Source organism: Pelobates fuscus, chromosome 12 (genome assembly GCF_036172605.1).
Source record: "Pelobates fuscus isolate aPelFus1 chromosome 12, aPelFus1.pri, whole genome shotgun sequence".
NCBI classification, from domain to species: Eukaryota; Metazoa; Chordata; class Amphibia; order Anura; family Pelobatidae; genus Pelobates; species Pelobates fuscus.
In genome coordinates, this window is record NC_086328.1 from 70715707 (window position 1) to 70738922 (window position 23216).

Here is a 23216-nt window from a genome sequence, read left to right on the forward strand (position 1 = left end):
ACCCTCTGGCTTTCAATCAGACTACCGGTCCTGTTACTTTTTAGTTGCTTAGCTCAGTGGAGCTTGACTCAAGAGACAGGCAATTTTCCAGAGCTTTGCAAAGACATCTCATTGGGTTGTGTTGAGTTAGAAGGTAAGGGCTTGCAAAGACAGCAGACTAGATCTGCACATTTTAAATGCTTAACCCCTTAAGGATACAACTTCTGGAATAAAAGGGAATCATGACGGAATATTTCCGTCATGTGTCCTTAAGGGGATAATTAAATGTGTGTATGTTTTCATTTGGGGTGTATCTACTAAACAGTGGGGTTTTTTTGTTCGTGTATTTTGGCAGTAGAGCGTTCCTTTAGGAATTCCACGTGAAGTCTGAGACTAGCTTTAATTGGTGTGGCTCCTTTAAGATGGGAAGATACAGCCTTGTGGCTTACTTTTGGTTTCCAGACTTGAGCTTTCCTTTCAGAGTTAGGTTCTTTTTGGCATGTGCTTAGATGCTATTCTTTTTCACAGTTACTGAGGTCAAGAGCATATTCCTACTACAGGGGCGTGCCTTGGGACCTTCTTATTTCTTTTGGTCTCCCAAAGGCACTCCTCCAATTCCCTTGGTTCCTTCATAGCCCTGTTGGAAGCAGTGCTCTTTCTTCTAGAAGAAGCCCAAAGAGATCAATAAAACTTGTGAAAAGTTTCCCCTAATGCGGCCTAGATTGTCAGTGGGGAATTTTCTGCAACACTTCCAGGAGGCTTGTAGCATAGAAACTGTAGTTGCCCCATAACCCAGACAATATCCTGGTGCAAGCAGCTTCTAATATCTAGAGGTACTCCACACTTATATTATGGTCTCTCAATTGGAGGAGCAGGGTTGGTGCATCAAACATCCCAAGAACTCAGTAGTTTAGTGAGAACATGTGTCTTTTTAGAGGAAAATTGTGGAGTTCAGTGAGATGTGGCTTTTTCTGCCAGAATTGTTCTTGATTGTGTAAACTATAGATTAACTGTATCTTCCTGCTGGCTTAGCCTATCCCCTTGTGAGAACTGCATAATGCGCTTGTCATTGATGGTGGCTTCCTCAGAGGCAGCACTCTTTTCAAGTTTCTGCTTGTTTCCCATTCATTAGTCCACACTCTGGCAGTGAAACATAAATTGTTTAGTCTGGTAAGGTGGGCCTAATGTCATTTTGTCCAACCATAAAGGTGTTCAAGAAATTAATTAAATGAAGTAGGAATTATAAACAAATACATAAATAAATCTAAATTATTCAATCCGTAAAAAAATAAAAAAATAATAATCCTAGTTCGTGGTTAGGAGGAGAATCTCTGCAATGGTTGTACCCTAGAAGAACCAAGATAAAAGAGGCTAACCCCATATAACAGACCTTTTAGGTTGGGGAGCACATTATAGGAAGAAACAGACTCAATGCCTAGTCACCTTAAGAAACTCCTCTGCCGTCAATCTCTCAATGATTAAGAGCAATCACAAAGGTGCTGGCATTTTAAAGAAGGATTTGATCAGGTCTTAGTGGCCATCCCAGTGGACAACAGATGTGTAAACCATTAATGCTACACCAACTGTTGAAATAAATGAATGATGCTACAATGGGCCACATTCACCTAGAAGGTGTAGAGGCAGTTTATCTTCTGATGTTGATAACTCCTACCAGACTGTCCGAGCCTTTCTTCCATCAATCCAGAGGAAGGGAGCCTAAACAGTAAGTGTTCATAATAGGAAAAAGTGACAGGAGAGGAAGGAGTTGTAAAAAGTTACACAATATTTCTAACTACCTCCAGACCAACAAACAACAGGACTGGAAGCACTGTGTCAAGTATGAGATTCTGACCAGGTAAATACGTTTCATTCTCTACCCATAACCTTCTAGAGGTTAAAAAAGAACTGGATAGAAAGATGATTGCCATAAATCCAATTTGGAAACAACAATCGTGGTGTCCCAAATTTGTGGCAAATGAGTCCAGAACAACTTTGGTAACGTCTCAACTTCTGATAAGATGGTATATGTTACTTCAAGGCTTCACTTTTTATTTTAGTTTGCAATCCCTGAATTGGATCTTGAAAATAAGAGACTGAACGACCTTGAACAATCAGAGGCAGTGATGGAAACACTCTGCAAATATTGAAAGATATCTACTTGTTATAATCGCACAAGGGTGTTTAACAATTAGGAGTATAATCACTTTTGTTTCTGTTTATGCAGAAACATCTTCCCTGGCTGTGACTGACACAGCCTTTGTGAAAATGGTTTCATTTTTAAATCAGATGTAACTTACATTAAAAGTTTTTATCTCCTGCTCTGTAAATTTAAGTTTAATATACAGGAGGCTCCTGCACGGCCTAGCAAGATATTAATAGAACAGGAGATAAGAAATTCAAAATTAAATTCAGTTTTCAAAAAAGGAAGTGTAAGCATTCGCTGACTCTTTACAGGAAATGTTTAGGAAGACTATGTAAGTCACATTCAAAGAAGTGTGCCTAGGGCTGCAACAAAGTGATTTAACTCAAATGGCAGGGAATTGAGCAGTGATCTATACAAGAAAACTGCTTCATTAAACTGAAAAGTGTCCCTTTAATTTCCTTTATTCTTCTCAGCTTGACATTCTAAAATTAATTTCAGCAAGTCTTGACAAGGACTAAGCATTGGCACTCTAAAAGTGGAAATGTTCACATTATCTTTGCTTTTTGCCATATATCCTGTATAGCTTGGGTTGAAAATGAATTGATCACCAGGTTTCTAAATGCTGCCATTAAAATTACATCTCCAGTAAAAAAGATTCCCTACCCTCCCCCTTGACTTTACCATTTGTATTGAATGCTAATACGTATAGTGTCATGCAAATACTTGGTGTGAATTGTAAAAGAAAAAAAAAAATTTGAATACTAGGATTAGTGACTATACTACCAATTCATTTACTCAGTAATCTACACTTACACCAGTGATTTAACCCCTTAAGGACCAAACTTCTGGAATAAAAGGGAATCATGACATGTCACACATGTCATGTGTCCTTAAGGGGTTAAACAGCAGGGGAGGGGTTTCAGAATGTAATTATAAAAGGGCCAATTCCTCATGGAAATCAGCACTTTTATAATGTGCCATTAAAAGAGGATACTCTGGGCACATAAAGCACTTCAGGAAGCTGAAGTGTTTTATGTGTGAGGGGTGGTGCTTTAAAAAGCTCATCGGCTATTATGGTAGTTCTGATGAGCTCTCAGTTAATTGCTTGGAGGGCAAATGTTTGAATACCCTGAAAGTACATTCACAGTTAATGCAGTGCAAATGGCCTTCATCACCAATATCAAAGCCCCCTCTTGACAATAGCAGGTGCGGTCAGAGATGTTATCTTTCCTAAATGACAACAACCAGGACTGTAACAATAACAAGTCTTAAAGGACGCAGCTTTTTCTCTGAAAGGGTAGTAGATGAAGATTCGACACCTACCGGTAGCTGGTGCATATCCTGTATTTTGTCAACTCAGGATTTGATTGGCTGGGATCATCTTCACTATTTGGCAGTGTTGCGCTATATATAGAATATAATAATATAGTGTGTGTTGTATAGGAAGCAGTGTAAGAAAACATATCAGGGACTCCACCATTTCTACTATATCCACATACAGCTAATGAAATAGTGTAGATTGAATAGCCTTGTATTTGAGATGCCCTATTATCTCTCATACATATGCCTTGCTAAATAAATATACCGTATTTACTGCGGATCACAACCACAACTGCAAGCACATTGATGGTGATTCTGACACCACTTGGAAAACTCATTAAAAGCAGAGGGAGGGCTTGCAGCAACAGGATAGGCCGGGATACAACCTACTTGGAAAGCAATGAGTAATTGCTCAATTCACAGGTACAGATGGCACCACTAAGGATATAACCATTCAGGTTCAGCAAGATGGCAAAGATCCATAATTAAAAGTAGTTTATCATCACATATAAAAACAGAAAACTTAAATGAACAACTACAGCTTAAAGGGACACTCTAGGCACCCAGACTACTGCTTGAAGTGGTCTAGGTGCACCGTCCATTTTGCACTTAGTGCTGCAATGTAAAACATTGCAGTTCAAAATAAACTGCAATGTTTACATTGCAGCTCTAAATCTACGCTCAGTGGCCGTCTACCAGACAACCACTAGAGGGCCTCCTGAATTAAAACGGACCTTTCGGTATCTGACGCTGGATGTCCTCTTGCTCTGCATGAGGACCTCTAGCGTAAGATTTTTCCTTATAGGAAAGCATTGATTCAGTGCTTTCCTATGGGGAGATCTAAAGCACACGCAACATTTGCCCTACATGCGCATTAGACCCTGCTCGTCGCAGGATGGAGAAGGGGGCGGGGCGTCGGCACACCAATGAGGGACATCAGCACTGGGAGAAGGTAAGTAAATAGAAGGTTTTTAACCCTTTATTTACCTGGGCGGGGAGAGCGGTAGTGCAAGTAATACAGTTTTCCCAGCACTACACTATCCCTTTAACTGCAGTCCCTGCAGGATTTTTTATGTAAACAGCAGTGTTTACATTTCAGCCTAGGAACACTAATGGCCACTCATCAGACGACCACTAGATGTGCTTCCTTCAGTGCTGCACCGATTCATTGATTCAATGCATCTCTATTAGAAAATACTGATTGGCCAGGGCAGTGTTTGGCTCCGCCCCATCACCCGCTTCCTTGGCTGATATAATCAGAATTGACAATCTCAGGTAATCCAATACTTTCCTATGAGAAAGCATTCTGATTGGCTTAGATCATCAATTCTAATGATCTCAGCCAAAGAGGCAGATCGAGGGGGTGGGGGCAGAAGTGAGGAGCCCACACGGCCCTGGAAAAAGGTGAGTAAATTTTCTTACGGAAAGTAAGGGCGGGATAGACCACCTAAATGGTAATTTTAGAACTACAGTGTCAGGAATACCATTTGTGTTGCCCTTTTAAGATACAGTAAATCAGGTTTTAGCAAAGTTTCCCTCTGATAAAGTGATACTTTGATAAAGCCTTATTTCAGGAAAGATTTGTGAGTGTATTTTAATTCACATGGAATTTTCTGTTTCCGCCACCTCTATTCTCCTTGCAAGTAATTCGAAACTAGCCATAAAGAGAGACTCCTGGCTTGGTTGTGTTGCTGCCTATTACTCCTACATCTAATTAAGTATGGAATTGCATACTTGTGTTTTTAGATTAATTTTTTTTAATGTAGACAAATACATTATGCACTAAGGGGTGAAAAATACACAAACAACATGAGAAGGATTTGGGTATTGTTACAGGCAACAATGTCAGATGTCAATCAGCAGTTGCTAAAGCCAGTAAGGTATTGTCATGTATAAAAAGTGGCATTAATTCTCAGAATGAAAATGTAATTTTGTCTCTTTCTAAATCAATGGTATGGCCATGCCTTGAATATGGGTACCTGTTCTAAAGAATGATATTATGACACTAGAAAAAGAAAAGTGGGGCTACAGAATTAATAAGGGGAATAGAAGATTTATGAAAAACAGCTAAAATTATTAAATCTGTTTAGTTTAACAAAACGGCGATTAAGAGTGGATATTAACAATGTACAAATATATATCCAGTGCCAATACAAAAGATTATCTGGAAATCTATTCAGCAATAAGGTATAATATTTAAACTCCAAGAATGGAGACTTAGTTTAAGGCAGAGGGTAGAGTTCATTACAGTAAGAACCATAAAACTGTGGAAATTTCTGCCTGAAAAAATGTTTTATCAAAGTCTGTACAGATGTTTAAACAGAAGACTGGATGGATTCTTGAAAAAGCGTAATATTACGGGATATAATATTTAATTTGTGTGTTAACAGCTTATTGATACAAGAAGATATCTGCCAAGTAGTATATATTAAAGCATATACGTTGCACTTTGGGAAATGCATTAAGACATAGACAAAGCATTCCTTGCTGTGCCAATTTAATAGGACTGGTGCATAGATTCACTAGAGTAAATTCAAAGTATTATCATTACTAAAATTCCAACAAATTCCGCAGCACTGTACCATGGGTTGACTATCAGACATGTATTTGTAACCAGATGAGTTAGACTCACAGGAACAGAGGGAATAAGTGCCCTACACAAAAGGTTAGGTTAGGGTAGAAAAGTAGGTTGCTAGGATAATATTAATTGAGGGCTTAATGTTTTGTTTTGATGGCAGTTGCAGGAGAGGAATCCGGGTGCGGGGAGGGAAAGCTGTTGACAGTTTAATTGATATGCTTTCCTAAAGAAGTAATTTTTAAAGATTTTTTGAAAGAGTGGAGACTGGGTAAAAGTCTAACAGAGAAGGGAAGGGCATTCCATAGGAATGGTGAAACCTTAGAGAAGTCTTTAAAGCGAACATTAGAGGTAGGAGTACGAACAGAGGTTAGACGTAGGTCTTTGGCAGAGAGTTAGGGCCTAGACATGACATATTCGTGTATTAGTGAGGATAGTTAGGTAGGAGCAGCATTGTGTAGAGATTTGTAAGCAAGTACCAGGATCTTAAATTGAACCCTCTATCTAACGGGAAGCCAATGTAGGGACTGACAGAGGGGGAGGCGTGGGAGGACAGGAAGATGAACCTTGCCGTTGCATTCATTATAGACTGTAAGGGGGCAAGTTGGGAAAACGTAACATCAATGAGAGGCGGCTTACAGTAGTCAAGGCAAGAGAGGACAGCAACATGGGCAAAAACAGAGGGGGATGCACACTATGTTTTGTAGATGGAAGCAGCAGGATTTGGTGATTGACTGGATATGAGGGGTGAAGGAGAGGTCAGAGTCAAAAAGAACACCTAGGCAGCGAGCCTGTGAGGTAAAGGTGTTGGTAACGCCATTGACTTGGAGGGAAACAGACAAGAGAGTAGCAACAATTAAAGGAGGGAAGACCAGAAGTTCTGTTTTGGACAGGTTAAGTTTAAGGAAATGAGCAGCCATCCAGTTGGAAATAGCTGAGAGGCAGTCAGAGACACGAGTCAAGAGGGGTAGTGAGAAATCAGGGGAGGACAGGTAAATTTGCGTGTCATCCACAGAGAAATTCTACTGGAAGCAGAAGGAGCTGATGAGTTTACCAAGGTAGGCAGTATAAATTGAGAACAATAGGGGACCAAGGACAGGCCCCTGAGAATCACCAACAAAGAGGTATTGGGGAAAAGAGGCAAAGCAAAAGAAAGAAACACTGAAAGAGCGCTGGGAGAGGTAGGAAGAGCAGCAGGAGAGAGCAGTATCTTGTAGACCGAAATTACGGAGGATGAGAAGAAGCTGTTGATGATCTCAACAGTGTGAAAAGCAGCAGAAAGGTCAATTAGAATTAGGATAGAGTAGTGGCCACAAGATTTTGCAGTGATAAGAACATTGGGTACTTTGGTTAACTAGCGGTTTTAACAGAGTGACGAGCACGGAGTCCAGATTGAAGCGGGTTAAGCATAGAGTTGGATTTGAGGAAGTCTGTCAATCTCGCATACACAACTTGCTCAAGGATCTTGGAGGCAAACATCATTAGCGAGATAGGGTAGTGGTTAGGGTCAAGTTTGGGCTTTTTCAGAATCGGTGTAACGGTTGCATGTTTGAAGGGTAGAGGAAATATGCCAGAGAAGAGTGAGAGATTGAAATTTTTTGTGAGAGGCAGAGCAAGAGAGGGAGACAAATGCGGATGAGATATGAGGGAATAGGATTAAATAGAAACAGGTGGTGGGGTGGGGTGGGAGGACCCGAGCAGAGCAGAAATCTCTTCTGTTGTAGCGCGTGCAAATGAGCATAGAACAGCAGAGAGAGTGGTGTTGGGGGAAGTATTGGTAGGGGGAGGAAAGAGATCTATCCCGGATTGTAGAAATCTTCTCAGTGAAGTGAGTTGCAAAGTTTGTGGAGGTCAAGTTGGTAGAAGGTGAAACAAGGCAAAGAAGAGATTTAAAAGCATGAAATAGGTTCATGGGAGAGTGTGGTGAGGTTTGGGAGAAAGGAGACTTTGGAGGTTGGTTGAAAATTGCTGTAGGTCAAGACAGTGGAAGTTTCTGCGAGACGGATGTGGTGAGGGTGGTGTAATTTGGGTACGGGGTATACCGATGTCAAAGGTCAGCAGGTCAGATAGAGGAAATGGAACATTGTAGAGATTAGTGGTGTACAGAGATTGGTGAAGACGAGGTCAAGAGTGTTTCCTGCTGTATGAGTTGCTAATTAGACCATTGTAACCTCCTTCGTTGGCTTTGCACAGAGAGCAGATGGGAGGCATCAGGGCAGTTGGGGTTGTTGATTGGGATATTATTTTATTATTTAGCAAATTCTGTAGTGCTGTACAATCGATATTAAAGTACCCAAGAATGAGGGAAGGAGTCCGAGAGGAGAGGAAATGGGGTAGCCAGAAAGAAAAGTGTTCAGTAAATAATGATGACCAGGGGGGAGGGGCGATAAAATATGGCAAATTTTAAAGCAGTGAGTTTAAGTAGGTGGACAGTGGGAACTTCAAAGGTAACAATATTCCACAATCAAAATATCTTCGCATGGGATAGAAAAGGGAGGGGAGGAGGGGGTTAGAACAACCTAAAATCTTAGAGAAAACCTGAACTTATTTTGCATTCCTGTATAGATGCTTTTTTTTTTTTTTTCACACACCATATTTAAAAAGGCAAGACAGGGGTGTTAGCAAATAAATCCATATTGACAGAGACTAACTAAAGCAAAATTTAGCAAATCAACCTTCAGCCCTCACTACCATGGGGTAAATTATAAACATGAAACATTGGGATTTATCCACCCAAACAGGACGATTCATGGCAATATTGACCCAGGATCTTAAAAATAAAAAGGGATGGGGGCGGAGCCTTACCGCGAACCGGGAAAGACGGCATTTCTGGTAGCTCCCGACCAGGCATTAAAATCCTCCGTAATCCAGCCGCTTACCAGACCCATCCAGCTCCAAAACCTGCGGGAACGGACTGGGGAACATCTGCAGCATCCGTTGATGCCGTTCATATACTCTCCAAAGCAGGGGAAGTCGAAACGCAGGTCTGGGGCCTACTACTCACAGGCACCCGCGTACCTCGAGGGGCTCCTCTGCAACCGGAGCCTGTACGGCGCCGCTGACACGCCTGATTGCCGCACACACCTACCGCCAGCAATGGGACGCAGATCCCAGAAGCCACAGCCTGGCAACATTGCGGAGCAGAGGGACATCGGCACTTTCATGAGGCAAGTACCGACCAAAATGGCGGCCACAGATGGCCCTGACCTCCCAACAACCCCAAATATGCCAAGACTGACCCCCAACCTGCCGTCAACAACACAAGGGGAAGCACTGACTACCTCCACAGACATCCCTGGGGGGACAGCCCCTGCTACAAAGCAGGACCTCCATAACATGCAGAATACACTGCTAGAAATACAGAGGCTCCTCACTGCAGATATGGCCACCCTAAAATCAAGCATGAGACAGATCAGTGAGAGGACGACTGCTGCTGAAGGGGACGTGGGACAAATACGCAGTGAACTAACAGTAATGCAAAGCGAAATGCACCAACTCCAAAAGGCTCAGCACAACATGGCGCTACAAATAACCGCGCAGGAAGACAGACACCGCCGCAACAATGTTAAAATCAGAGGGGTACCCCCCGCGATCACATCGGAGGAATTGCCCCACTACATGAGGAGACTCATTACCACTCTGTTACCTGCAGCCCTAGCCAAAAAGTTCACCATGGCTGGACTGTACCGCCTACCTACCATCACCAAGTCCTCGACCCCAATCACGGGCGATGTAATTGTTCGGTGCTTGTCACCCCAAGACAAAAGCTGCATCATGGCGGCAGTGAAGGGCAAGACTCCATTGTTGTTTGAAGACTCGCAGCTAACATTTTACCAGGACCTTACCAAAGCCACGCTACAGTGGCGCAAATCACTGTCAACTCTTACTAGCCGCCTACGCTCAGCAGGAGTAACATACCGATGGGGGACGCCGAGATCCCTTATTGTGTCCCATAACGGAACTGTTCACAAGCTCTTAGCGGAATCCGAAGCAGAGGCACTGCTCCAGGCTCTGGGTCTTGCAGACACCACACTGGCCACATCTACTACACCTCTCACCCAAGCCTGGGACCCAGAAGCAGTAATACCATGTGTGCCAAGAAGCACACCAAGACTCACACCAGCCACCTGACTGATCGGGGAGAAGACACTGCTCCGAGTTTGGAAGCAACCTGCAACAGTTCATATATGTCCTGTATTTGCATTTATACTTTTTGCTTTAGTTCTTTCCGTTGCCAAAACTACTAACATGTTACCCTTTTGGTTCTCATACTATACAAGGCCAGACCCTACTGGGAGCAGTTTAAGTTTAAGTCCTGGCTCGCATGCACATACACGTTAGGCGCACCCACCAGAGGTGTACTACCCCCCCCCCCGACGCCCCCTTGGTTATGGGCACTTACCTCTCTGGGGAACCAAAAAGCCCTCCTGACACCACTTACTTCATCACCTTGGCTACCCAAACGACCGACTCACGCCCTAACCTCATGAGCTAAGAAGCTACACACCACTACATACTCTACAACCACCCTCACGTCACTTACTTGTTACTAACAAGCATCCAGAGTGCCTACACCCCGCATCCACCCACTCTAGCTAGCACATACACACTGCCTCCAACCAACCTGATGGTAGATTACCACCACATAACCTAAATGAGCTAGCATGCACCGACTCCAAGAACGGGGCTACAATCATACTACATATTACAAAAAATGCGTAATATCCTCAATGATGTAACAGTCTTTTGCAAGCCTAGATCACTGTGTGATGAATGTTACAATGTATTATTATGATTGCGCCCGTCCTTGTTGTTGTGACAAGGCGGGCTTCTGTATAACTCGCTGCGCACCAAAAATAAAGAATTTAAAAAAATAAAAAGGGATTCACTAAAAAAAATATTTAAATCACTAAATGGAACATTAAAAAGTAAATAGGACATATGCCCTTTAAACTGAAGCTGGTATACACCTGAATAAACCAAATAAAATTACTAAATATTTGCCAGTATAATATCTAGCAAAAAAGGGAATCCAAAGTTATTTTAATTAATTTATAAAATCCAATAAGAACAAGGAAAATATGTCCAAAATTTAGTTGAGCAAGTACAGCCAAATTAAATCTCTCATCCACCAGGATCATCCAGATTAATATCCTGCTTTTAATGATCACCAGCAGAATAAAAACGGGTGATATATATATGAGCTTGTTCCCCTATATGATATAATTTACAATGTTCCCAAAATACGTGCTATCAGAAAGGGTGGAGGTTAAAACATGCTGTCAAAGAGAGGGGAAGAGACATTTTTTTACATTATATTATGATTTAAGGAATAAATTAAATATCTAGCATAAATTACAATAGAATGAATGGTATAATTCAAAGCTTCCCCTAATTAAGTGAACGTAGTAATGTCAATCTTCCAATATCTCATTCGATCCACCAAGTGTTAAACAATGTCATGCGCTGGATGTCTCAATCTCCCGGTTTCGGTCCTCTATTAAAAATAGGATGACAAAACATCATCCAAATGAAAAAAAATGGAGAGATGGCATAACAAAGGGGTGTTTAGCTGCCAGCTACCTCTCTAGAATTCAAAAGGAACACTAGATTAAATTTTATTTTGGAATTACATGCAAAAATGGATAAATATTAAATTACATTTTCATACTTACATATAATGTTGAATATTATTAAACGTCAATGGAAATCAGTTCATAAACAGTCTCTATTAGTAATATACTCTTGTCTGAAAACCTGAATCAGATCCCACTTCAGGTTAAGTCCATTCGGTATTCTAGTTTAAAGGGTAAAAATCCAATATGCCTCATTTCTGAGGAGGACTTTTGTTATGGTCCCTCCTCTAGAACCCAATTTGCATCTTTGGATGCCTAGAAATCAAGAGAGATAACTCTCTCCCTTCCCAATCCTAGTTTTAAGCCTTCTTTTGGCTTGCCCTATATACAGTCTAAGGCATTTGCTACAGGTTAAGCCTCTGTAGAGCAATTGAAAAGAACCTTAATTGGAAAGTTTCTGCCCGTAACAGTGGATGTGAAAGACCTCTTATTCTGGTTCTGCACCTACTGGCAGCATCTACATCTATTAGTTCCACATTTATGCATGCCTGTACAGGTGAGCCAAGTGTGCTTGCTATTAAGATCACCTGAACAAAACAAATTTGATGATAAAACAATTTTAGAGAGTTAGCCTTAGGGTTAAAAGCGATCTAATTCCAAAATGTAGAGAGGTTTCCATACAATGTTTACCATTAGATGTAATGTCTCACTATATTCCGTACAAAAAAGGGGAAACTTTGGTTCCCCTTTTGAAACATCATCTCATTTGTAACCAATGCACCTTTTTATGTTTACAATTTGTATCAGTATCCACTAAGGTATTTCCTTGGAGACTCTAAAGCAAGCATGTCAAACTCAAAGTCTGGCATGGGCCACATAAACAAGGTTTAAGTTTATGTGGGCCGCAAAAAAACAAAACGTAGATTTTAAAAAGTACAGTATAAAAAAACAAAACAAAAAAAAAACCAACATCCCCCTCTACTAAACCGCAGCACCCCCCCCATACTAAATCCCAGTCCCCCCGTCCCCGCCACTCTACTAAACCACAGCACCCCCCCTTTACCAAATCTGATCCTCCCGCTGACAGACACATACACACTCACTGATAGACACACACACTCACTGACAGACACACATTCTTGCACATCATTTAAATTTATTGTTCCCTACCTTTCGAGGCTGGTGTTGGGATCTTCTTTCTGGAGACCTCCTTCCTGCTCCTCACTGCTCCCGCGCGCAGTTTAGTGGTGCCGGAATATGACATCATATTATGGCACCCAGCTTCACTACAGACGGCGCGTGCAAGGGAGCAGTGAGGAGCAGGAACACTGAGCTCCCTCGCTGGCTCTCCTCCCCTGCCGGGTAAGTGTTAGCAGAGTAGGCACCTGCAATGTGGAGAAAGCAGGTGCCTACTCTGCTATAACACCAGCATGTACTCGCAGCTCACAAAGATGGTCCGCAATTTTGACATGCTTGCTGTAAAGCCTCCATCAATTAGGCTCTTGGAGTAGCCCTGTTAGGTTAATCTGTGGGCTAAATCCTTGGTCTGATGCTCAAAACTGCTCATTAAAGAGCAATTCCTTCTGAGCCTTATAAACTCCCCAACCAGAATGGCTTTAAAAGTATTAGAGGGATGACAGTTGTTGGCCCATTGCAGAGTATTGTCCGCTGTGACTTTTTATAACTTGAACTAATAGATTGATTTTAAAGATCCTCTTGCAGATGTAAGTCAAGAAAATGTATTTCTAAATCATTTGTTGTCCTCTTAAACTGTAAATTTCATTCTTCGTTGTTCAGGCCCTTGGCAAAATCTAAAGAAGTGTTCATCCCCTAAACCTCCTATATCATTTAATCCTATTTCGATGGGGATTACCCTCGACGAAGATGTGGCAGAGTTCCCACATAATCATGTAGATGTTGGCACACAATGGGGGCAAATGTAGTCCCCATTGCTGTGCCACGTCTTTGGAGATGGTGATCTCCAACAAGCATGAAATAATGATGGGTCTGTAGAAAAAGGGTACTCTCTTCCATAAAGTCCCTGAGTTCCTATGAAAAACTGAACATTTCTCTAAAAGGAGTTCCACCTTTCATACTCCCTTTTGATGTGGAATGGAAGAACAGAGGGCACGTACATCCAGTCCTAGCTAGAGATAGCAATCATGAAGTGGAATAAAACCAAAGTGTAAGAAAACATGTTTGCTATCCAAGGCTGTCTTTCTGCATGGGCATGCTGGGCACCTGCCCCAGTGTTGCCCATGCGTTGGGGCCTACAGGAGAGATCCTTTGCCAGCCCACGGAGAGACGGCCCTGCTCACTTGCTTTGGACCTTCTCGGGCTGGTGGGGAGATCAAAGATCTCCTTCAAAGGCCTTAAGTTAAGCAGTTTTCCCCGCGAGCATGCTGTCAGAGCTTTGCTGCAGCAATGCTCCACTGGCTGCAGGCTGTCTTCACTCATCCCACGAGCAGAATTCTGGGTCAGAGCGTTGTCGCTGGAAAAACTGCCTCCTAGGTCCTACCTCTCACTAACGAAGGGCCTACTCATTACTACTTACCACTGGACCACAAGGGCTGGTAGTGTCCCTCCTTCTTCAAAGGAGGAGACATGAGGCTTTTTTAAAAATTTTAAATAAAAATAAATCTTTCATCCTTTTGCACCCCCTCGCACATAAAGCACCCATCATACACACATTGCACCTCTCACATACACACAGCACCCCTCACACAAACACTGCACCCATCACTGCGGTCTGTCTGTATTCAGCAGTCTGTGTGTTTGTGTTCAGCAGCCTGTGCATGTATTCAGCAGTCTGTATTTGTGTATTAAGCAGTCAGTGTGTGTACTCAGCAGTATGTATGTATCCAGTAATCTCTGTGTGTATTCAGCAGTCTGTGTGTGTATTGTATGAATGTATTGCATTTGTTGGAAGTACCAATAAATATAAGCTTAATTTTATCGATAATTTAAATTTTAAGATGGCACTGTTGCTATCCCTTATAAGCCACTTAGATTTCTGGCAGGGGTTGGCAATCAGGACACTCCGATAATCAGACCCAATACGCGAAATGATGGGTCATCCTGGAGGGTCCTTTAAGGATTTGTGGATCGTGTGGGAGGTGGGTTAAAAAAAAAAAAAATCTGTTTCAGGATGATTTTAAAGTATATTTTTCTTTCATTGGTTGATAATATCCCTTATGACACAAGAAAGTTAATTCCTCTCCAAATTGAACAGTGGAGTCACCAAGCAGGAGTGATCTGACTGCCATTTTGGAGTCGAGAAGGATTTTTTTTCCTAGTCTGTTGAAAAATTAGAAAGCATTCCAAAATGAGTTTTTGCCTTTTGTGCGTCAACAGCAGTAACAGATGTGAGAAAGTCTGAACTCGATTGATGCAAGTTTTTTTTAGGCTATGTAACTATATTTGATGGTTGATTACTGTATAGCAGCTGTTACGGTTTGGTCCTTTCATGCTAGCAATTTGTATATATAACTTTATTCAGTTTGTTGCAACTTTGTTTCTATCTTTATACTACAGCAATATTTTTTCTGTAGCTGCAGATAGTTTTTCAATTTCTTAGTCTATAATATACTGCAATCATGTATCACACTACTTTTTTAGTTCATAGGATGACACACTGTATTATAAGTGACAATCTACATGACTAACTTTTTAAAAGCTGAACTCTAATTAGCTATTAGTGCTATGTGATTTATGTTATGTGATTTAAACAAATATTATCTAGAAATACTGAGGTTAGTTCATTCGAGTAATTTAGACTTGAATTAACATACTTAACCCCTTAACGACGCAGGACGGTTCAGGACCGTCATCGGCATTTTTGCATTGCCGACCGACGACGGTCCTGAACCGTCCTAAATTTAAAATGTACTTACCCGATCGCCGTCGTTCCCCCGGCGGCGATCGGCGGTGCTCCCGTTGTGGGGAGACTGCCTGCAGCCCAGACAGTCTCCCCATGGCGGTTTAGGACCCCTGGGGCCATGTGATCGCCCAACAGGGCGACCACATGGTCACAATAGGTGTCCTAGACTCTGCCTGCAGGGGGACTGTCTGTGCTGACAGGCAGTCTCCCTGCAACTGTAAAATCAAAAAAAAAATTTAAAGTTATAGTTAATAAAAAAAAAATAGTATTATATATGTGTATATATATGATATATAGACATATATTATACCTATATAATATATGTCTATATATCATATATATAATGTCATGCTAAGTGTATTTTTATATTAATATGTACATATATTAATATAAAAATACACTTATAATTAATTTGCACACGTATATATATAATAACTATATATATTGTATATATATATTATTATAAAATACGAATAATAAATAATTTAAATTAAATTAAAAAAATTAAAAATAATAATAAAAAATTGAAAAAAAATTATATATCTATACGAAATTTTATTCTAACTGTATTTTGATATTAATATATATATATTTATATCAAAATACACTTAGAATGAAATTGTATATATATCTATGTATATTTAAATAAATAAAAAGAATGCGAACTATTCATATGTCGATATACAAAATTACATAAATAATTATATAAATATACACGTAGACTTCAAATATATAAATATGCATATATATTTAAATTCTACGTGCGTATTTAGGTAATATTTTTACATAATTAAGTTATTTTATTGATTGCAATTTAAGGGATCTGCCTGCCAACCCAGGCCGAAAGACCAGAGAATTTAATTTGATATCACTGTATTTTACCCTGTAACGTTCTACGACACCCTAAAACATGTACATGGGGGGTACTGTTTTACTCGGGAGACTTCGCTGAACACAAATATTAGTGATTCAAAACAGTAAAACATATCACAGCGATGATATTGTCAGTGAAAGTGACTTTTTTTGCATTTTTCACACACAAACAGCACTTTTACTGATGATATAATTGTTGTGATACATTTTCCAGTTTTGAAACACTAATATTTGTGTTCAGCAAAGTCTCCTGAGTAGAACAGGACCCCCCATGTACAGGTTTTATAGCGTTTTTGAAAGTTACAGGGTCAAATATATAGGTCAAATATTTTTACATTGAAAATGGCCAGGTTGGTTACGTTGCCTTTGAGAGCATATGGTAGCCCAGGAATGAGAATTACCCCCATGATGGCATACCATTTGCAAAAGAAGACAACCCAAGGTATTGCAAATGGGGTAAGTCCAGTCGTTTTTAGTAACCACTTAGTCACAAACACTGGCCAAAATTAGCGTTCAATTTAGTTTTTTACTTTTTTCACACACAAACAAATATGAACGCTAACTTTGGCCAGTGTTTGCGACTAAGTGGCTACTAAAAAAGTCTGGACATACCCCATATTGAATACCCTGGGTTGTCTACTTTTAAAAAAATATGTACATGTGGGGTGTTATTTAGCAATTTATGACAGATAACAGTGTTACAATGTCACTATTGATACATTTTAAAAATGTATGTTTTGAAACCGCAATATCCTACTTGTACTTATAGCCCTATAACATGCAAAAAAAAAGCAAAAAGCATGTAAACACTGGGTATTTTTGAACTCAGGACAACATTTTGAATCTATTTAGCAGTTTTTTTCATTCGCTTTTGTAGATGAGTAAAAGATTTTTCACATAAAATTCAAAAAACGTGTATTTTTTTCAATTTTTCATCATATTTTTTCATTTTTTTTAAATTAAATTAGATGAGATTATATAAATAATGGTATGTAAAGAAAGCCCCTTTTGTCCTGAAAAAAACAATATATAATTTGTATGGGAACAGTAAATGAGAGAGCGGAAAATTACAGCTAAACACAAACACCACAAAAGTGTCAAAAAGATGCCTGGTCGCAAATGTACAACATCGCAAAAAAAGTCCAGTCCTTAAGGGGTTAAAGTTGTGTTATTGAATTGATTTAATAAAAGTAATTTTTTTTATTTATTTTAATTTTAAAACTATATCCTGTTTTTTTAATTTGTAGCTCACAGTTCAATGCAGAATTTTTTTTTTATTAATATTCAATATACTTCTACCAACATATAGTATTCTTTATAGTAAAAGAGTTTATAAATAAACAATCCATGTGTTATACATTTCATTAAAAAAGGCAATTCCATAAAGTATAAAAATAGAAAATGAAAAAAAAAAAAGTTGCCTGTTATTTTGTACACTTCTTTATGTTATTTCCTTACCGTAAAAAGTATTTCGGCAAATAATGAAATGGTGTCAGTTATCAGTAAGAATAAAAGGAAGTGATTTGCGTATTCAGTTTGTAATATACACTGTACCCCCCTCCCCCCCCATGCATATCATTTAGAGAAGTCTGAAACTTTTGAAAGTGGGGGGGGAGAACCCAACTATTAATGTAGTGATCATTTCACAGTCACATTCATAACAAACTAGTGTTGAAGAATCATAGGGAGCTCTTTAAAAGTTCACATCTTTTTTTTTTTTTTTTTTTTTTTTTAAGGGAATTGAAAATCATTTTCCCGCATAAAAGCATCTATTTTTGAGTTCCATTTATATACCAATAGCTTTCATCTTTAGCTTACTTAGGTAGTTCTAAAATAAAAGACACTTCAAAGACTGTTTCTTTGAAGAGCATCACACAGGTTTTGATTGGAATCAGGTTCTTCGCACATCAACTCCACCGTTTCCCATTCCCCTGATCGATTTGACAGCTTGATAGCATCAACTACACTCTGCATATATAAACCATCTTCAAAGGTGGCAGCAGCTGCCAATGGCTTATTGTTCCAGGTTCTTCTATCATCCTGATCCTGGAAAGAGAGTCGAAGAGCCCTTACCATGTGTGCCAACCCTTTAAGATAGGGAGGGGGAACTTTTTCAAAACCATTAAGCCCAGTTGTGTCCATGGTCAAAGTATCTGAGAGCAGGAGCTCTTCTTCAGGTGTGCTGTTCTTCTGTCCATATAATTCTGTTCCTCGTACTATCAATCTGCCTGCTGAGCCCACAATCATCACTTCATGAACAAAAGGTCCTGGCATATTGAAATTAAGAGTCACTGTACTGCAAGCGTCTCCAGACATTTGCATCTGAAAAAAGCAAAAATCATCACTGGTGACATGGCGAATGCCGGTAATAGCTTCATTTTGTTTCACAAAAGTTTTAAGTAGACCGTGGACCTTATCTGCCCTTTTCCCTGTCAGATAAGTGAGTAGATCAACAATATAGGTACCCATTGTGTGCAGTCCACCTCCACCCATAAGCTCATCACAGATCCAGCTGTACTGGCTGCTCAGCAAGCTACCCCAGTACACACGCACATCACAAATCTGGACCTCTCCCACATAACCTTGCTCCAGGATTAGTTGACGCATTCGTGCAAAGGCTGGAAGAAAACGCAGAGCATTTCCCACTAGGCTCATAAGCTTGGGGTAATAACATGCAGCTTTAACCATCAGAAAAGCATCCAGGCATGTAGCAGCTTTCTCGCATATTACATTTTTCCCAATTCCTACCAGAAAGAGTAAACAAAAATACAATTATAATTAGAAATAGAAACAAACTGTGTATACAGTAACATTTGAAATACAAGCCAAGTGTGTGTTTGTTTTGTTTTAAACAAAACAGATTTAAGTAAAACAGATGTTCTCATTTTACACTTAGTGTAGTGCTTTACAACTGTTGCAACACATGGCAGACCATACTATTAGCGAACATGTATTCCTCATGAATCACTCTTCTCTGTGTACACCAGGACTCAAAATGTCATGTGTTAACTATTAGCCCGGACTTATTCTCAGGACAAAAATATAATCCCATCTTGAAGAGACGGTGCAATTTTGGACACTTGCTTAAAGAAAAATGTTAGTGCTCTAGAAAAAAAAAAAAAAAAAAATGACAGAGAAAAGGGTCCTTTACAGTAAGAACTATAAAGATGTAGAATTCTCTACTTAAAGAGACAGTTTTATGAGATACTGTAACATGTTTATAAACAAAGTTTAGATGGGGGGAGGGGGTTTGTTTGTAAATTTGAATAATGGAACATTCAAGCATCTAATAGTTAATATACAGGGTAAGAGTTTGTCCATCAAAGGAAAGATCTGACTTCCAGTTTGGAGACTAAATCCCCCCCCCCAAGTTGTGCTATAATTGAGGGAGACAAAAAGCCTTAAAAAGAAACACAACAGCGTTAGGAAAACTAACAAGTAGGCAATATTTATCTTACCATATATCCCAAACTATTATAGCCTAGACCAGGTCTTGACAAACTTGCTTTGAGTCTAGGAGCCAGGATTTTTTAAAAATCTTCCAAAGCTTTATTTTTAACAAAAATACAATTCTTAAAGGGGCACTATAGTCACCAGGACCACTACAGATTAATGCAGAGTTTCTGGTATTTATAGCCTGTCCCTACAGGCTTTTCAATGTAAACACTGCATTTTCAGAGAAAAGGCAATGTTCATATTGCTGCCTAGTGACACTTCTAGTGGCAGTCACTCAGACGGCCATTAAAGTGCTTCCTACCTCAGTGTGGCACCTATGTTCTGATTCAATACCTCTCTATGAGGAGATGCTGATTGACACAGCATTTTGCAGCGCATGCGTAATAGTTTCCCAATAAGCCCCGGGGAGACAGGCACGGCGTGGGAGAAAAGAGGAGTAAAAACACCATTCCCATGCGATCAGAGGGGTGCTGGCCACCTAAACACACACATTCACTGACAAGCAGGCACACACACACACACACACACACTCACAAATAATTTTAAGTTTTATTGCAATGCAAGTCCACCCAGCCTCCCTACGTTTTGGAGAGCTGGAGTAGATGAGATTTCCCTGGGGTCCAATGGGCGGCTGGTTGGGGGAGAGTGGATGCAGGCACCTGGCTGTGGGAGAGTGAAAGCATGCGGCTGTCTGGGCATAATAAAGGCGGGCGGCAAGGGAGCTGTGATCGTCCTGCTCTGCTCCCTCGCACACCGCTTAGTGATGCTGGGGCCGGAATGACTTCATATAGCCCTGGCCTACACTAACAAGCTGAAATGGACTAAGTATTAACATAATCCAAATAAACAAACTAATTTTCCTGGCACAGCAGTATCCTGCAGACCCCCCTCCCTTCCACCCCAATCCATGTTGCTGAAGGGGTAAAACCCCTGCAGTGACTTAACGGAGTCCAGCTCCGCCCACGATCCTCCCCTGCCGATATCAGCCGGCGGGGGAGACCTAATGCGCATCCGCGGCAATGGCCGCGCGCACATTAGACCTCCCAATAGGAAAGCATTATTCAATGCTTTCCTATGGGGATTCCAGCGACGCTGGAGGTCCTCATGCATAGCGTGAGGACGTCCACCGTCGTTAACACTTTTTGTGTTTTAAGAAGCCGGAAGTCCCTTTAGTGGCTGTCTGATAGACAGTCACTAGAGGGGGACTTAAATCTGCAAGGTAATTATTGCAATTTATAAAAACTGGGTATCTGGAGTGTCCCTTTAATATAAAAACTGTACTATAAAATACTTTTCATCTTTATATTAATTTTTATTTTATTTATTTTTTCATTTAGTTATATTTTATTTTTAAATGTATTAATTTTTATTTTATATTTTTTATTTAAGATTTTTTCCATATTCCTTCTATTTATATTCATGTACCAAGCTCCATCTTTTCTTTTCTTTTCCATTTATGCTTTACTTTGTATTTCTTCATTTTCTATGTTATTTAACTTAGATCATTATTTCAACAATGTTCACTTTAACACAAATAATAAACTTGAAATAGAAATTAAAGTCTGTAATTCATCAACATTCCCCATTCTTTCTACATTCATGTTATGTATTCTATGTGCCTTGGATATCCCCTTTCTCCTTGTTATTTTCGCTATGTAACCTAGTTCTGGCAACACATTAGGATACTATTAGGCTTCTCCAGGAGTTCAGCTATTATTCAAGCAGTTTTGCCTATAACTAATGGCGGCTGCAAACTTCCTAACAGAACAGCGTGGCTCCGTAAATAACGCTTGTTTTTTTTTATATATAATATCATCCCCAGAGGTTCAGTACCTAGAACCATTTGGTAGTTATATAGATTTTAAATACATTTTAAAAATGACGAAAATTCCAATCTAACAGTGGTCATGTGAGCTATCAAATCTATCATATTCACTGTGTATTTGCTGTAGGATTGTCTCTTTAATCTCTCTATTAAGCCTGATTATTATATGATCATTATTATATATGTGTGTAATACATATTATAATATGTATTTTAACCGCTGAACTGAGTCATGTGACCTGGAAAAGGTCAAAGGTCACATAATGACACCATTTTGGCAGCAATTTTAAATTGTCAAACCCCTATGTGTGAGGATTATGCTGTTTACACTTGAAAAAGCCCTTTGTTTGGTGAAACGCATTGTGTTCTTTTTAACACTGTTTTTAGCATTAAAGTATATTTGGCTTTCCCCTTTTTTAGTGTGTCAGACCATTTATTACACTTTTTATTCTTTTATATTATTAATTCTTTTTTTAACCATCTATTATTCTTGGCACATCCATAGAAAAATAATTTACTTTACTCTACACCTAATCCCTGGCAAGGATTATCTTCTGGAAAACATAATTCACATCATATCCCTGGTGGGGGTCATATTATTCAAGCGCTATGTTTTGAGCGGTGTTAATGCTCTAGCAAATTACTATTGTTTTTTTATTTGCACCTGCTTTTAATCACAGTAAGCACTAAATTGTTTGCCTTTGATTTACTCCTTATATTCGTCTGGATGCTAAGACTGTTACCCTCAAGAGCTACATATCCATCAGTGGGGATTGTACCGCTGTATACTGTTTAACTTAGAGCTGGTCTACAGCTCTACCAAGTGTGAATGAGAGTCCACATATACTTGTTATGTGTCCTACACCTAATATCAGAACACCTGCACGATTATTGGTTATTTTCTGTTTAATTACATAACTCTACCACTATCCAAAGTCTGGAAGATTTCCAGCCAGGAATTTCCCAAGAATCTTGACATATTGGACTTATTATACTCAGTATCTGGCAAAACACAGTTTTTTGTGTTTTATATTGTTCTGTACTATAAATAAAGTCTGAAAAGGTTTTATATTTGAACCCAGGGAGAAGCTGAAGCTTGTTCTTGGAAGTATAACATAGGGGATGGCCCTGGTTCAGTGAAGCACCCTGTGGATCTCTGGATGAACGTGGTCCTTTCTTTTTCTTGTGAAAATCTTTTGCAGACACAAAAACATTTGCTGAATGAGTACAGTAAGGAGAACTATTAAAATACAAAAAGTACATGGACAATCAACACTAGCAAACTAGACACAATAAAACTATACAGACTTCTATGAAGTGCATCACCATCATGAGATTTCATCACAAATGGGCATGAAGGGGCATCATTTGACTGAGGTTTGAAGTTTAGGTTTTAGCTCCAAGGAATTGAAATTTTACCTTATCTAGTAGAAAGGTACCGGGTGACAGGTTGAGCAAGTGATCTGATTTCGATCCAATATCCTATTATGCACACATCTCTAATCACCCTTATGGATTCAACAGAGTCATATCTTACCTAGTGCCTTTACCGCAATCTGTCGTGTTAGAGGTGGTGGAATGCTGATACAC

At 39.8% G+C, this 23216-nt stretch overlaps 1 protein-coding gene across 1 annotated transcript in view; it reads right to left on the reverse strand.

The window, feature by feature from the left end:
• Positions 1-17698: 17698 nt before the first annotated feature.
• GFOD2 (Gfo/Idh/MocA-like oxidoreductase domain containing 2) overlaps positions 17699-23216 on the reverse strand; it is a 15741-nt gene continuing 10223 nt past the window's right edge. The window contains exons 2-3 of the mRNA XM_063438710.1: positions 23164-23216; positions 17699-19090 (exon numbers count right to left, since the gene is read on the reverse strand). The exon at positions 23164-23216 is cut by the window's right edge and continues 215 nt beyond it. Coding sequence (XP_063294780.1) covers positions 18192-19090; positions 23164-23216 — 952 coding nt within the window. The 3' untranslated portion in view covers positions 17699-18191. The remainder of the gene's footprint in view (positions 19091-23163) is intronic.